The 17,632-nt window shown below is 39.2% G+C and overlaps 1 protein-coding gene across 2 annotated transcripts in view; it reads right to left on the bottom strand.

Annotated features, from left to right (window-relative positions):
* LOC140930231 (STE20-related kinase adapter protein alpha-like) overlaps positions 1-10,771 on the bottom strand; it is a 51,111-nt gene extending 40,340 nt beyond the window's left edge. Inside the window, exons 1-3 of one of the 2 annotated variants that reach the window (XM_073379900.1) lie at positions 10,679-10,771; positions 8,185-8,220; positions 3,175-3,373 (exon numbers count right to left, since the gene is read on the bottom strand). In XM_073379900.1, the coding sequence (XP_073236001.1) occupies positions 3,175-3,204 (30 nt within the window). In that variant the 5' untranslated portion in view covers positions 3,205-3,373; positions 8,185-8,220; positions 10,679-10,771. The remainder of the gene's footprint in view (positions 1-3,174; positions 3,374-8,184; positions 8,221-10,678) is intronic. The other variant, XM_073379899.1, reaches the window with a different exon arrangement.
* Positions 10,772-17,632: the final 6,861 nt, after the last annotated feature.

Below are 17,632 nucleotides of genomic sequence, written 5' to 3'. Positions count from 1 at the left end.
CTCATTTGTGTCTGCTGGCTACTAATGAGAGAATTATTTGTTGTTCCTTCATTAGGGACATAATCAGCCTGGTTTGGTTAGCAAGACAATTTCATTTATCGATTGGCTTGTATGATGAATGAAGTTGAGTGGCAGTAACCAAAATGCGAATTTCTTGCCACTTGCCACTTGAATCTGGGCGCTACAAGAAGATACCCAGAGTTGAGAGGCTTTGCCCCCTTTGTAATAGATCCGAAATTGGTGATGAATTCCACTATTTGTTGAAATGTACCCACTCATCACTTTCTCGTATAAGGTGTATCTTCTTGGAAAGCCTATACTCGATAAACAGTAATTTTACGAATATGTCTTGCAAGGCACTATTTTTAAATATCATGTCTATTTGCGATCAAAACATCTTAAATCTCAGTGCCTCTTATATTGGAAATATTCTAAATTGTTATGCATCCGAACTCTAATTAAACTTTCTTACCATACGAGTAGCGTAGAAGCCGTACATAGCCAAGTAATTTTTTCTTTTATGATAATGTTCAATTGTTCTTTTCTTTGTTACTTAACTTTTATTTTACTTTTTTCATTTGTTATTGGTTTGGTAATGAAATCTTCATGTCGAAGACAAAGTCAATAAAGTTGTTACCATTCACCAACTGATCATAGCTAGGAAAACCGAGAAACAGCTTCTGCCAAACAGACTAGACTAAACTTGGCTTGCTATTATTACATACTTGATACATACGGTACTGCTTATTTTTGTCTGCTACCTTTGAATCTAATGTGCGAATTCTTTCTTTAGGAACATGTCTCAGCCTGGCTTGGTTAGGAGGACAATTTCCGACATTGATCGAACGGCTAATATGGTGAAGAATGAATTGCTACTCACCAACTAATCATCACGAAAGGATAGAGAATCGGCTCCTGCGAAACAGATCTAGACTTTGACTTGACTTCAGTGCTAGTGCAAATCATTAGATTCCCTCATTAGTATCAGGTCTCAGGCCTGTCTTTTATTGATTACTACCCACTAACTGATGATAACAAGGACAAACAATCGGCTACTGTGTGAAACAGACTCAGGAAACCCAAGTGTTTTGCACACTGCCTACTCTCATCTAGCTTCTACAGAATCTGCACAGCATTAATGCATTAAGAACCTTCAACCTTGTTTTATTTAAAGTACAATTTTAGAAAGTGTATGCATCATTGTTTACAAATAAATAAATTACGAAATTTTCCAGACTTAAAATTCATCGGAAATGTATTCCCTTTGCACAGAACCCTTGACATGGGCTTCATAAATCTCAATCTGCAAAGCCCTACCAAGGGAGAACTGCTTAGCACCAGAAAAATAGGCCTAACGTGGATGTGTTCAGTCTATCAGCCTTAATCTCAATCCTCTATTCTGCAGTATGAAATTCGTAGAATTTGACCACTGCCACAAAACTTTAGCATTCACAAGATGTGGGAGCATGCCTAGGGCATTTCTTGTTGGGAGATTTTGGCACATTGTAAGGTTGATGCTATAGTGGCCTTCTTCTTAAAGTTGTGAAAAAACAATAAACCCAGAGATAACCAAATAACAAACAAACAAGTACCTGACATTGTCAATTTTGTTATAATTAAGGAAAGAAGGAAAGCTTTCTTCACAGTTCCAGTTTCATTTGACTGATTGTATTAATCAAACACGTCAAAATAACTCTTGTTCAGAAAAAACGAAAACATTGAGATATTCATTTGTTATGATTAACTCGCATAAAGTCTGCGTTACACCAAATAATGTCGACGACCAGATGTACAATGTTTGTTCTGCATTTAGCAGTTTTTTTTTCTTAGACATTACTGATTTGGACACTTGACACAGTACAATGCTAATATGTCGTGAACTCTTCGTGCCGTCTCCTAGTTCTTAAACTTGTGGAAAGCTCAGAGATTTTTACCCTAATTTTCTATCACCAAGCGTTTTAAACTTTGTAAAGGGATGGAAGGAATCTTTTTGTACAGTCTGCCCAACAATTCACCTGAAGTTTTAGTCAACCCTTCAACAAAAGATGAAAACACTGACTGATCGCCACTGTTGTGATTAACTCGCATGAAGTCACTTTAGACCAAATTATTTCAGGAAGTACAGTCAAATGTAATGTCTGCATGATGTATGCTTTGTTCTGCGTTGTTCTGCATTGTTCTGAATTGCATTGCAGACGGTCATCGGTCTTGCAACGAAACGCCACTATAGTTCGTGCACCGGACGGATACTAGGAAGCTAAGCGATTATAGCCAAACAGGAAGAAACAAACTGATCTAGGATAACAGAGTTTCCAATAAAATGATGTCAAAATGAACTTTGAGATAAACAAATTGAAAAGCTCGACCAAAGGATTTGATCTTTGATTAAACAGATTTTAAAAATGTACTCTTAAAATATTTAAAGACAAATGAGAGGACCATCATTCATGGTTATAACAGGTTATAAAGACGGACTTCCACTGAAAGGTAGAACAAGCAACCGCCGCATAGCCTCTGAAGAGGTAAACCTTTCAGTCAATTTGGAAATTTAAAACAGGGTCGGAAAACTACAAAGAAATGAGAGTTTCCTCAAGCAATATGCAATTTCACTTTCGGGGAAATTTACCATCTACATGTCTTTATGAACTAGACAGGACAACATTATAAAGTTTAGAGTTTAGATAGGCAGGTCTCAAGGTCATCTACGCTCCTTAAATTCTGGCCTTTCTCTTATTTTCCGTCTGCTATTGAAATGTTTAAACAAAGACCAGAAAAGAGGCAAACTAAATTAAATTTAGACATTCGTTGTCCAAGGGCGTAAAGAATACGAGCAAAGAGCAAGATATTTGGATCATTATTGTGTAAACATTCGTCTCGAGTTGTTTTGAACGCTTAGCGTGATCTTTAGAAAATCTAGGTGTTTTCACTCCACAAAAGCAAAAGCTAAAAATCAAGGCAAAAGAAGGAACTGTAAATTTCATTTAGAAAATACCCTAAGAACAAACAATCCAGTTTATAATATGTAGCTTACAGAACAACCCAGGTCAAGTTAATACCAGTTTATCAACGCTTTTCCGTTCGACCCGGGCAGGCGGCGAAGTAAAATCCTATATATGTAACGGATTCCTGTGAAACAAAAAGTAACTATTTAAAAATGCTTTTAGCAGCTTTTACCTTATCGTCTTGCACAATCGAGGAAGCCATGTTTTCCTTGAAAAACTGTAAAGTTCTTAAGTGTAAGCGGTTAGGGTTTGCCTTTTACCTTTTGCCAGTACACCCTTTCGCCTGTTACCCGATATGGCACACAAAGGGTTAGTATTTGGTGGAATCAATTGGCAAAACAAACACGTCAGAAATAGCATGTTGACATCATCTTTCTTTCAAACAAGACAAAAATAGCAATAATAGTTTGTAATGAGCATATTTTAATGTTTTACAAGAATTTGCCCTTATCTTATCATTGTTATTGATATTCAGTGATATTTTAGAACAAATTTTTGATGGTCCGAAAACGTGAGAAATGCTAGCTTTCAGAACTCTTCTTTCATTGGAAGACGTCCTGCAAAGGAATCGATAAAGTAAGTCAAATGTTATATAATCTAATCGGATGTGGGAGCCCTATGTTTAAAGCGGGTTGAAATTGAATCGAATTAAGTATTTGTAAAACAGTAAAAGTTGGTACCACAAATCTATACCGCTCATCGCCAGTCTTCAAACTTTGTTAAAGTCCAAAAGGACACCTTATTGCTCCCCGGCGGGCCATAAGTTGGTCTAGGAGTGAAGGATTTGAGTAAGTGTAACCATCCTTCCGTAACTTGCTTACTCTAATCACAACAATCTCAGGAAATTTTAAACGTCAAACGCGGTTTCCGGTGTAACAATAAACCCTTTAGTCTCGACCACTTCCTTGCATTTCGCATAATGAAAAACGAGACGAAGTTCTTCGGTGGTAACTGATCTAGGCCAATTGGCGTGTTTAAATTGCTATTCGTTTCAAGGCAGTGTTGCTGAGTTACCTCGACTAAAACAATTGAATTTAAGTTATAAAAAAGCGCGGTAATATAAAGACTAGCAAAACAAATACTCCTCTGAAGGGCTCCATACAAGTCATAAAAAACCGACCCCTCCAAAAAAGGAATAAGAGGGCCAAGGGATTTTTTTGCATGGAAACCTTCCTCCTTCTTAAAACAACATACTTTCTTGGAGACTGTTTTAGAGATTCATATAGGGTTAAAACAAGTCTCCACTTGACCATATTTATGTAAGGCTCTTTGTTCCTAGACGTGTATATTTAGTTTAACAATTTCGAATGTTTCGAACTGAACTCGGGACCTGGTTTCAGAAAGAAATAGCAAGTCATTTATCTAAGTTTCATGCACTGACAAACGTTTACCATGAAACTCTGTGATGAATATCTAGAATGCACGTGTAGCTAGGAGTTTATAACCGGAATGCAGAGTCGGAAGCGGTTTAATTCTTGGCAGAACTTAGTTTAGTTCGTCTCCGTTAAAAACTGCACGTAATCAACGGAGCAATGGCCTTATTTATCACGCCGAATCTTAAATGTCTCGGAGATTTACCGGATCTTTCACTGAATAGAAATCACAAAACTCATCAGTCAGTGAGGCTTGGTGTGTCTTTGGAAATGTGCTAGGATTCCCTTCTTGTATTTGTAATCAGGTCTTTATCTAAACATAGGTTTGCAGAGTAGCTGTGAAAAATCAAAGCGTATCTTGAAGAAAAATAAACTCGACAGACCAGGGACACCCAACGAGGGTTGCCCTTAAATACGTTAAAGGCACTTTTTAGGGTATCTAAAGTCACTTTTAGATCTGTAGAAATGCATTCTAAGGCGCCCTATAAAATTTGTATCTGTTCAGTCATGCTAGGGGAACTTGAGCCTTACAAGGGCTTCCGTATGATTTTCCCCAACATTTTAGATGCAATTTAACGTTTAATGAAACTGAGAATTTTTCTGATTCCCCTCTCCATGACCTTTTCGAATCCGAAAATGTTAGGTTTCCTTTTTCTGTGAAACATAGCCTTACCTGGGGAGTGAAATATGAAAAATTAAACGTCAGAAAATCGTAGGGAGTTTATTAGATAAGCTTCGAAACTCAGTTGTAAACGCATGGAACGGTCATCTAGAATTTCTTAGCCGTTCTCAAGCAATAGAAAATTCTAAGCAATATTTGCTTTTTTGAACAGATATTTTACAGAAAACAGTCGTTGGGTGCCCCTGAGAGAACTCTTGTGCGACAGACTCATCTGGTAAATAAAAATAAATGGCATATATACAAGCCTAAATTTCATGAATAAAGGAATCAAACTACTCATTTAATACATATATTACAGCAACACTTTTGCTGAAAAGAAATTTGGTGCATTGGATTTTAAAATCTTGAAAGGATGTTATAGATTTCACGTTCTCAGTGAGTCCGTTCCACACTGAGTTGCTGATAAATTGAATGTTATCTTTGTTAACTATGTAACAAGTTTCAGTTTCATTCCCCTAAATTGCGTGCCTCTTTCGGTGCAGTAATTTGAAGTTCTAACCTCTTTCAAAGATTTTAAATCTGATTCAGTCTCTTCAGTAGTCTCCATGATACGAATATAATTATGTCAGCCTGACTTAATCTAAAAGAAAGAATTCGATCTGTAGCTTGTATGATGAACAAGAATCTACTGCTTATCTCTTTATTACTTCTGATCAACTGAGCACGAAGGGGAAAATAGCGGAATCAGTAGAATCGGCTACTTAACAGACTCAAGAGACAATGCCGACTATATTGACTATATCGATATTTTATTTAGTCTACGTTTCTTCATTAAAAATATATGACAGCCTGGTTGGGTCAAAAGGACACTGATTTCATTGATCGGTCGGCTTCAGCTTGTACGCACCCCTGCAAGCCAAAGCCTCCTTTTGTCCTCTTCTTGATCGAAGAGGAGAAACAATGCTTTCTCAAGTACGCCAAAATCGATATAGTAAGCGAAAGCGCGAAAGGCTCGCTGCTGGCAGGTGACTTGTAGGATGAAGAATAACCTGATTAACTTTTTCTTTACCACTCACCGTGATCTGATCACAAAGATAAATAGTCCGCACCAGAACAGACTGAATTTGACTTGCTATAACTATTTACGGCGCTGACTCTTTATCAGTAGCTTCTAAATTTGCTTGGCATCAATCACTTTACAAGGGACATATCTTTTCTTCAGCCTGGTTTTGTTTAAGTACAATTTGAGAAATTCGACGTTTTCAAGCAAAGTTATCAAACAAAATTATAAGCTGCGAATGAAGTTTCCTTTGCACTGTTCTTGAGAACTCTTTACATGATCGCTTGCACAAAATGGTTGCAGTCATCCACCACATTTATATCAATCTAAATTCGCTACTCTGAATAACCCCATGACCACCGACAAAAGACTCTCGTACTCAGACGGGATATCAGTTGTGTTTATATGAGCTAAAACCTTGGTCATGTTCCCGCGCTGGGTGACTCAGTCATGACACAGCCCTTGGAAGGTTTAGTCAGTCGACCTTCTTCTTAAACTTGACAACAAAATTTCAACCCAGAGAATTTAACCCGAGATAGCCAAAAAAAGGACCGTTATCTTGTTGAGCGAATGAGGGAAGCTTTCTGGACAGTTTCCCAATAATTTCATTTAAGGTTCTAGTCAAGCCGAGCACATCAAAACAAGCTTTAATCAATAAGAAATGAAAACAATAAAGTCTCGGCTGTGCTTAAATCGTATGAAGTAGACCTTATGAAAAGTACTGAATTTCAGCGTCCACAGTCATGTATTTTCGCTGATACTTGTTCTTTAATTGTTTGCATTTATAGTTTACGTGAGTTTAAGTGAGCTACCCGGGAATTGTTTCTAGTTAGGATACTAGACATACAGGTACAAGGTTGAACCTCGTGGCCTCACATTCAAGGTTGTGAAAACCTCAGCGATTTTTCATAAAACAGCCAAACAAATCGCCTTTAAGTTTTTCAGAGGAAAGGCTTAAAGGAAGCCCTCTGCACATTCTAAACAATTTCATTTGAAGTTTGAGCCCAAACACGAGTCAAAACAATCCTCAACAAATCATGAAAACATAACATTTCTCCTCACAGTAAGATGAGATTCACTTCGTGCATGGAGTCGACTTATTCCAACTAAAATGCAGCGACTACAGTGACCTATAAGTCGGCCTTACATTATGTCTGTTCTGTAGATGTTTACAAGGCGAAGGCTGTCTGTCGAAACTTGCGCATTGCTTCGGTCATGCAATGACTAAGGCCCTGAGTTCGTTTATGAGCGGCATGGTGGTAAACAGACAAATCTAGCTGAGCGCTTCTTTGAAAAAATGTTCTCGAGATGGGCTTCGAAAAGGGCAAGCTAAAAAGCCTACCGAAAATTTTGATGTTAGATGTAACAACTATAAAAATGAACCCTAAACATTTGAGGGCATGTAAATGCATGTATGGCTTCTGAATTAGAGGAACACATGCCTTGATTATCAGTTATGGACTTTATAAGAAAGAGCAAAGCCTATAGAGGAAAAATTCTAATTCACTAAGTACTCTGAAAACGTCAGGAAAACTGCATTAAAACTACATAAAAACGAGTGTTTTCCTTAAATTGTCTTTGCCTCCCCATTTTACGACTACGAGTTATTAAGACAGGAAGGTTAACATGTAGCTTTAGATAGGCAGTCGAGGTCAGCTAGGCCTCAAACTTCCATTTCTATAAATATTTTTCTCTGCAATTGAAACGTTTAAACAACCGATCAGAAAAGATCAAACTTCGTTACGTTTCCACATTCTCTGTTTTGTTTACGGATGCAAAGAATACGCGAACAAAGAGAATTTCAAAGAGCCCGGTGATTAGGGTAGGTCAGCTATATGTAGCGAATATTTTGGGATGAAGATTTCGACGTTTAGCGCGATATTTTGAGGCGCCGTTTCCATACCAAAAGGGCACAAAGTAAAACTCAAGACAAAGCAAACTGCAAATTCCATTTCGACAAAACCGAAAACCATACAATTCAACTCATAAAATTACTGTTACAAAACAAGTTAGGTCAAATGAGAGCTGTTGCATGAATTAACGATTCTCTGTCGGCCGCAAGGAAACGCTATGTTATGATCGCTGCCAAAAAAAGCCTTTTTTAAAAATCATTTTAGGAGCACTTACTTCATCGTCTTGTCCCATCGAGGAAGCCATGTTTTCCTGTAAAACAATATACAGTACAATTGTTACGTGTTCTTGCCTTTTGGTATGGACAGGATGCTGTCCGCGGTTTTTCCACGTGTTACCCGATCCCGAAATGACATGCATACTGTCTAGCTCCCTGTTAAAATAACATGATATTCTCTTAGTTACAAATTAAGAGACAAAAATAGTCCTCACTCTTCTCAAGGTTTTATTATAGGCACTTCCTCTGATCTTATCATTATCATTGATTTTGGATTTTTGAACTTATTTATGATAGTCCCCTTAAAATATGACAAATGGTTGTACTCATTCTTTAAGTATTCTTCTTTCGAAAGAAATCGCTGAAGTCAACAACTTGATTATTTTCCAAGTTAAAACGAAATTATTTGTCCCAGAAAACTAAATTTAAGCTCAAAAAACAAAATACAGAACAATGCATCTCGGTGCAAAAGAAAGCGTATTTTAACTAGAAAACCGCAAGTTATTTCAAGTCATTGAACTGTCATTCGGCCACATTATGATGTAACTCTCACGCTACTTGCTTTTTCGACCTGACCACTTTCTTGTCGAGGAAGAACTTCCCGGAAGTTAATTTCCATATAGGTACATACGCTTCTTGTCAAAACACGCAAATTGTTCTAAATCGGGCCATCTATTTTCGTCTCGTTTTCAAAATGTTTTTGAAAACATACAAAAAACAACAAGCTGTCCTTAAGTACCGTTTGTTTTTAAACCAAAGATCGCTTTTGATGCTTAATTTCCTGAGACTGTTTTGATTAGAGAGTAAGCAAATTGGTAAGGATCTGAAGGATGAGGTTTCATCTTGGAAGGAAATTCATTTTCAAGTCTACAGCTGAGCCGGTAGGCTATTTAAGCTCAAATTAGATACTATTACATCTGAAAAAAGGTTGATGTAAACTTGAGTGAGATCTACTTTAAAAGACGCTAAAAGTTCCCAAAGAAAACTATTGTATTTGTCGGAAACGGACGAAAATCTATTTTGGTCGAGCGCTTTTTCTTTGCCCAGCTAGCAGAGTTCTCTCTCGCTTTTCTCATTGTGAGAGACTTCTGCTAGCAGGGAATTTCAGCTCAGTGTAACAAGACGAAGACTATAGTTTCTGGCCCTGTGACAAAATTTGGGAGCGTAGATTCTTCTCAGCTGTGCAGGGTATAAGGAAGGGGAAAAGTAACATTTTGTCTTACCTGAGTATCAGCGACTATTTTTGTGCTCTGCTAAGCCGGAACTGTCTTTAAGTTTTTTATTTTATACCGAGAATTTGTTCGACACGCACCTATCGCACGCGTCCGGATTGGACAGAAAGATTTCATAATGTTTCCACCGATCCTGCACGCGCCAGGGCAAGTGCGCGAGTCACAGAACATTTTCTATTAAGTTACCGCCGCCTGCTTGCGCAGCTCGACACGTTTTTGGCCACGAGGAACCATTCAAGGTATCAATGAAGATTATTGTATATGTCAAACTTTTTGGATAGAACGATTTCATAACGAGTACCTCCTGCACGCGCCCGGACGAGTGCCCGAGTCGCAGGACACGTTTTAGAAAGTTTCCTCTGACACGCTGGCTTTCGGCCAGGAGGAAGCATTCAAGTTTCGTATCATTCCAATTAAACTGTGCCAAGCGTGAAAAATCAGGGGAAAGAATAACTTAACTATTTAGCTAACAACGCAGTGAGGAAGTGGGCACCTGTCTCCTTTTTGGGGAGCGTGCACTGTACTTCACGATAGATTTGTTGCACTGTAATTGCAGTTTTATTAGTTTTTATAGAGAAAAAGTGTTCTTTAAAAGCAATCAGCGTTCCTTGAATTTCCTCGTGAAATAATTTAAACCAAGAGCCATAATAGGACAGGTCCCATTATGGCTCTTGGTTAAACCCACACAAATTAGTTAGAAATCAATGGCTCTGCCTTAGAACTGTCAATGAGAATAGGAAAATTACGACGACAATAACGTCATTTTACCACAACTACCAGAATCCTTCAGTTGTTTCTTTCTTGTGCAAATTAGAGCTATTCCAGACGTTTCGGCCTTAGGCCTTAGTTCATCTTATTTACTTACGACACTTATTTACAATACTTCTGATACTTACAGTTTCACTTACAGAGAGTTCGGTCAATTGAAAGTGGTTGAACTGAGTTTTAACAGCCTAAGCAACACCAAACCTTCGGTACACCCTTACAAGTTTTTTACCCTTTTTCAAACCACAATATTAAGGCAAAAATTAAAGCTCAAGTCAAAAGAAAGAACTGAAAATTTCATTCAGAGAATACCGAAAAAAAAAACGATCTGATTTATCCCACAAGACTATCGTTACAAAACAAACCAGAGCCACATGTTGCGTCAACGATTATCTGTTCGACCATGGGGGTGACACGACCATGGCGGGCGGTGAGGACCGTAAAAAAATTATGAAACAGAATATAACTTGCTAAAAATCATTTTAGCTGCTCTTACCTTATTTTCTTTTACCATTGAGGAAGCCATGTGTTCCTATAAAAAAAAAATGTACAGACTAAGTGTGACGTGTTGCTTTTTGCCTTTTGCTTATGCTACACACACAGTCTTGGTTCTTGAGGAGACTAAAATGACATGAAATCATATAAGTTACAAATTAATTTAAGTGAAAAAAAGGGTCTTAATTGTTTCAGCATATTTTGAAGTTTTATAGGAATTCCACCTGATCGTATCACTATTTTTTAGCAAGAATCGAGAAATGCTTGTTTTCGGAATTCTTCTTTGAAGAGGAGGCGCCAGTTAAAGCCCTGGAGTTCAAGTGCCCCCTTCGGTCGACGAAAACTGTTGTATTTGTTGAAAAGAGAACAAAATCTTTTTAGTCGGGCACTATTATAATCTGTCGCTTAATACCTTAATGATACTAAAGCAAGCTTTAAAAACAAATGAAAGATCATACTTTTGGCAGAATTTGCCGGATCAGGTTAGTGCCCTGGGCATGGTTTAAGGAAGAAGAAGTCTACCATTTCAGCATAAAAAAAACGAACATAAAAGACGTTTTGTCTTACCTAAGCCGGAAATGTCTGAAGTTTGTAATTTTATTCGGAGAATTGATAAGAGGCACCTGTCGCATCTCAATCATTATGCAAGCTTACTTACACAAGATCCCAAGCAGCGCCGTGATTGGACAAAATGATGTCGTTATCTGGCCTCCACGTTGCACGACAACTGCGCGAGTCACGGGGCGTTTTTTAACAGTTTCCGCCGTCTGTTTATGCAGCGCGACACTACACTTCGCACGTTTTCGGCCATGAGGAGGCATTTACCTATCATTCAGATTAAACTCTACTAAGCGTAAATAAAATCTGATTGTGAGGAAATGCAAAGCGTAGAACTGTAGGAAACATGATTTGGTATCAGGGAAAGAATAACGTAACGAATCAACTCACGACGCTGTGGCAACGACTAAGGCGACGGCAGTGCATGAAAACGGCTTAAAAGGCAAAAGGTCAAGACAGATAGGTAAAACAAGAAAAACGACAACTTTGCACGTGTACGTGGTCACAATCTTTGCTGCATTTCTTTGCCGCCACCTCACTACTTTTGCGTGAAATTTCCTTCGACGTGAATACACAAAGACAGGAGCCTATTAGCTCCTGACGAAGACGAACTTTTCTTTCTCTTACTTAATTGGGTGCAGTCCCCAAAAATGAAACTCCAGGAAAATTCACCTAAATTTGACATAATCGTGACACGGGAAATTAAAAAAGGAAAAGAAAAAGAAACCCTAAAATATTTTAGCATTCTCGTTGCTAAAGCAAGACAACGTGTAAAATACCGGAGAGGAAGTGAGCACATATGTCTCACCTTTAAAGAGCCGGTGGAAATACTTTACGATATATTAATTTGTCCAGTTTTTATGGCGAAAAAGTGCTCTTTAAAAGCAATCAGGATTCTACACGTTTCGGGCTTAGTACCTTGTCATATTATTTACTTATGACACTTACTTTCAGTATCATAAATTGAAACGAGACTGAATTAAAACTTGAGCAGCCTAAACAGCATGCCTTTGGAGCGCACTTACCTGATCACGGTTCCTAAAGTGATACAAAAGCAATCGACTGCACGCAGTTAATAAGTACTCAATGCACAATCCTTTACAGCAGTAGAGAGCTTACTCGAAGGCTACACCCTTAAGGGTATGTATGTTACGAATGTGTGTGTGTGTGGTGAAGAACAAAATAATTGACTAATCTGTCCCTTCAGACATTTATAAAATACCGTCAGAAGTGACGTTGAGTGCTTTGTTTATATGTCACCTTATTGGAACTGAAAAATGCAAAAACACTATGTAACCTTGCGTTTGACACTACTTTAAACGATTTAGCCAAAAATCGAGTAAATTGAAATCATTTCTCGACAAACAAATGATTTCTGGTCGAAGTCTCTTAGATTAAATCGGTCGCGAACATTGAAGTTTTAATTCATTGGTACTATACCGATTGTTATCTCAGTCCTGCATCGATTATATAACTTCAATAACAAGGTAAAGAAGTAACAGGATAACATACTTAAAGGGCTTTTTGAGTTTGTAGTGTGATTGGCATCTATGATTTATTTAATATTTTTTAATATTACTATTTTCTTGGCTTACTCAACTAACTGGTTTTTTCAGGGTCGATAATATATTGGAATAAGAATGTTGCTGTTCAGGTTAATGTTGGTTTATTACGTGTTATATAAGCGAATAAAGTTTGTGCACCTCCAATAAATGCCACTTGACAATTTCATTAGATTATCCTGTCTTGGCTTGACAGTTTACAAGTTGATGAGATGTTTAAAAGCCATGCCACACGATTTCCTCATCGCCTTGGCATTCCAACGTCGAGTGCGTTTAACGTTTGTGTGTCGACTGTCTGCATTATGATTGACTGACTCTTTCCATGCTGAAGCACCACTTGATGGGGAGTTGGGGGGGGGGGGTGGGGGACAATAAACAAAGTTTTATACGGGGAGTTCCTCCCCCCGGTCCAATCCCTTACCATTTTATATACTATTTCTGGCAGAAAAGGTACCCCTTTCGTATACTGTCGAACTGACCTCCAACGGCCACCTTTCCTTTTTTTGGCGGACAGTCCGTTCATCGGCGCTTCTTTAAACCTTTCTAATTCTCCAACTGCCACCTAGCCTGATTCTCAGACGTCCGAGAGGGAGGGAAGCGAAAGGGACCGCGAACGACCTCGGACGTCTGAGAATCAGGCTAACTGCCACCTCTCTACAACAACAACTTTCTTCTGTCTAAAGGTGGCGGTTGTGGAGAGCTAAGATTCAACTGTATCTTCCATTGACGAATGGTTCCCCTTTCACATCTCTACAAAGTAACACTGCATTCCTTTTAACTGCTGTTACTGGCCTGCCTTTTGAATATGAATAAATTGCTAAAACACAAAGTATTCTTAATTATTTTTGATCCATAAATACGCCTTTTAAAACACTTAATTAAAACCCCTTTTTAAATAATGCCGAGTGGCAGATTTCCCTATCCTTTCATATCCTTCAATTCGTGAAATCCCAGCCCTTTCATATACCTGAAATCTGCAAAGGTACCCCTTTGTAGCCTGCAAGCAAGCTCTCAGCAAGCTCTCCTATTTGGGCTAGCGAAGCGAGCTTCACGAGAACGGGGGAGCGAGGGGTCCCTCGCGGCTTCGCGCGGCTTTGCGCGGCTTTGTGCGTTCTCGCGAGACTTGCTTCGCTCGCCCAAATAGGAAAGCAACCCTAACCCTAACCCTTCGGGGCAGAGCCTTCCCGTACAGGCCATTATAGAGAGAACCTCTTCACAGGCTGTCAAAAGGTATCACCTATAAGCCTGTCCCAAATGTGCTCGTAAAATATTGGAAAGTTGCTTACTGGAATGCCAAAAAGTTGCTAAAAAAAATTGCCAAAAATCCAAAACGTTGATACGTAAATTTCTTGATATATCAAATTTAAACGTTAATTAAAAGCTTTGATCTCCGTTTTACGCAATGATGGCTTAAGTCGATCAAGAAAAAAAGCTTGAAAATTACACTTAAAGAGTTGCTCGCAAATATATGGGCGAATTAACCACAAAGTGGCCCAAGCTCACTATAACAGGCCTGAACAACATATTTCTTGGCTAAGTAATTATTCATACGAAAACAATTATGTATTCTGTGACGTTATATAAGAATAATTCTTTATTTATATAATTTATCGACTGAAATGTGCATTAAATTTTTCCTCATAAGCTTACCTCTCTGTGGATAAACACTCTGAGAAATTCTCATAGCTTGAAGTTTTCTCTGAAATCGTTGAATTTTATTTACTTTAATATGTGTTCTAAACCTAATTTTGCTCAACTAAAATTGCTCAGAAAGGCAAAAGTTGCTCAAAAGTTGCCGAACGCAATATTAGGGACAGGCTTAATCCTGGTCATCCTATATCCCAGTCCTCCCGGTCGTGCCGGTCATCTCAGCCATCCCATTCAAACCGGTCATTCCAGTTATCCCATTCAAATCTGTCGTCCCGTTCATCCCCAACCTCGTTCCCAGGCTTTCTCTTCTACCAGTCGCTCCGTAGGGACTGGTAGGAGAGAACCCTGGGAATGAGGTTGGGTCATCCCAATTGTCTCAATCGTCCCAGTTCTCCCGGTCGTCTCAGTCATCCTAGTCATTTTTGATTCGGACTCAAATCCCCCAGCTAATTCTTCATAACCAGCTAAAGAGTTGACCAAATTGCCATATCCGATAAAATGGCGTCAAGAGGGCATGGCAACCGAGAAGTCCTGGCGACGAGGTTGCGTAAGCTCAGGCTCTGTTCACACTATAGAGCGTTTTCACATGACGTCACGGCGGCCATATTGGTGTTCCAAAACAATGAAATGGCGGCCATTAGATCATTAACGGTAATTACAATAAACGCCTCTTGTCTAATAAACGACACCCCCCAGCCGCCCCCTCAGGGTTTTCACTCACGTGGCCAGCATCTATGCAAATTTACTGGAACAAAAGAAAGCGTTTGCGTAAGAAGAGAAGTAAACTCCCAGTGGACTGCTTTGGAACACCAACATGGCCGCCGTTTCATTGTTTTGAACTGACCAATATGGCCGCTGTGACTTCATGTAAAAACGCTCTATGCCGGATAGCTTTTCGTGCCGATACGAGAAGCTATATTAATATCAGGTTTTGTGTGAACACCTATCCGATATGTGACTCTCTACTTTAGAGATGGCGCGACGCAGCTTCAGTCGCGCCGAACTCACCGTTCTTATGTGAGAACATGGTGTGAACATGTGACCTCAGCTGTTTTGTTAGAGTTACAGTGCTGTAGAGAAAATGGCGGTAAAATTTCACACGTTTTGAGAAGAAGAGATTAACGAACTACTGCCCAAAACATAGCAGGATCAATAAAAATACAATTTGAGGGATGACAATTGCTATTTGAAGAATATGTGCTACGCTAAACATCCGTCTAAATCCTTAAGTTACCGAGGAACAGCATCGACAGAGGTAAGCATGTTTTAAATTGTTTTAAAAGCATGAACAATTAGTGAATTTGATCGGAAGAATTACGAAAATCTGGATTTTTTTAAAGGAGTAATCTTAAAAGAAAAAAAGTCTGAACTGACCTGCTTCACCATTGCTGTTTTAAATGAAGAGATTCCAACAACTCCTGAGCCAGTTAAACCAGGGAGCTCACGCAAATACGATGGCGGCGACAGCTAAAACGTTGCATAAAAACTGATTCAACTTGCTTTCAGCTTAATCACCATTACTCCTTGTCGTTCAGTCAGTCAAATGTAGGCGAATTTTCCTGAAGTTCAATCCTTAAGAACCATTTACAAGTTCAGAAAAAGAAGGAAGTGGTCGTTTTTGTGTCGTGTTTGCGTCTTTCATAAACGTGAAATTAGGAAGTTTACGTTGTAGTCGTGTAGTGACTGCCAAGAAATGTACAAAAACGCGTGATGCACGTGCAAAGGTGTTGTTTTGCTTATCAAGGGTAGTTCACGACAGGCTGAACAGATATTTCGTTTACACAGAACCGTTCAATATTTTTGCTCGGTTCACACGCAACTGACGATCCAGGTTAAGTTCTAATTTGATTCAACACAGCGACCGGGCACAACTCTGAAAGGAGACGCCTTTGACGGCAAAGGCGACGAGAACGGCAGAACCTCATTAGCAAAACAACAACTCTGCACGTGCATCACGCTTTTCTGTACATTTGCATGACTACGACGTGAAACTTCCTTATTTCACGATTTCACGTTTAAATGGAGGACAAGAACTTAAAGACAACGATTTTATTTTCGTTTTCTTCACTTTAATAGGGCACTTACAATCAATTTTGTCAGAACCGGCTTGCCAACCAGTACAGTCGTGTAGAGAATTTCCCTATTAATCAGAACTGTTCAGCCATCATTATAGGCCCGATTACCAGCCGCTGTTCGGGAAAATGAGCCCGCACTCATCCCCCGAAAGAGGGATAACGACGGGCGGACCCGGGAGACGGCGGAAATCGAGCCTACCATCATTCGGCCTAGGTCAAACGTCGAACTTTTCATGAGACTAACCAACCTCATGAAAATTTGGACGTGTGGCTCAGTTAAGTTCGTCTGAATGCGTTAGGATCGTCCAACACGTTCTATCCGACTGAAGCAGTCGGAGAGAACGTCCGAAGATCGTCTCCGGGACGAACGTCGATCTTCACATGCGACGAACTAAACCAGGGAATTACAAATTTTGCATGAGAAGGTATATTTAGCCTCGTTCGGCTAAAATTGGTTTTTGGTCTGATTCAGTTGATTGGTTCGACGCGTCATAAGTTCGACGTCTGATCCAACAGACGATCTTAACTTAAATGAGGTCGACCCAAATTGGAGTTTGCTTCGTTTCATGAAAAGTTCGACGGTTGGCATAGGCCTTAGATACAGTTCTTTTAGAATTCAAAATTTAACAAATTGAACGAGATGGAATAAGAGCGATGAACTTTGAAAAGGAACAGATTCACTTTTTAAGTGATGCTTTCGTCGCCGACACCGTCTGCGTTGCTTCAGCTTCCTATTTGGGACCTTAAGATCCGAGAAAGGCGACGGCCGCGAAAACATCGCCTAAAAAGTGAATCTTCATCGCGACAGTTCCAACTAACTTACTTTGTCAAATTTAGGCGAACTCTCCTAGGAGTTGAATTCCTAAAAAGCATATCCAAGTTCAGAAAGAGAAAGAAAATTTTGTAGTAGCTCGTTTACGTCCTCCATAAAACGTGAAATTAGGCATTTTCACGTCGTAGTCGTGCTGTGACGACAAAGAAATGTACAAAAAAGCGTGATGCACGTGCAAAGTTGTTGTCTTGCTAATCTTAACCTATTGCGTTTTTGGCGTCCCCATTGCCGTCGCCGTCGTCGCATCTTAAGGGTCCCCTTTGAGCGGAACATTAAGG

Source organism: Porites lutea, chromosome 3, assembly GCF_958299795.1.
Source record: "Porites lutea chromosome 3, jaPorLute2.1, whole genome shotgun sequence".
Classification (NCBI taxonomy): domain Eukaryota; kingdom Metazoa; phylum Cnidaria; class Anthozoa; order Scleractinia; family Poritidae; genus Porites; species Porites lutea.
This window is presented reverse-complemented; position numbering and strand designations above follow the sequence as displayed.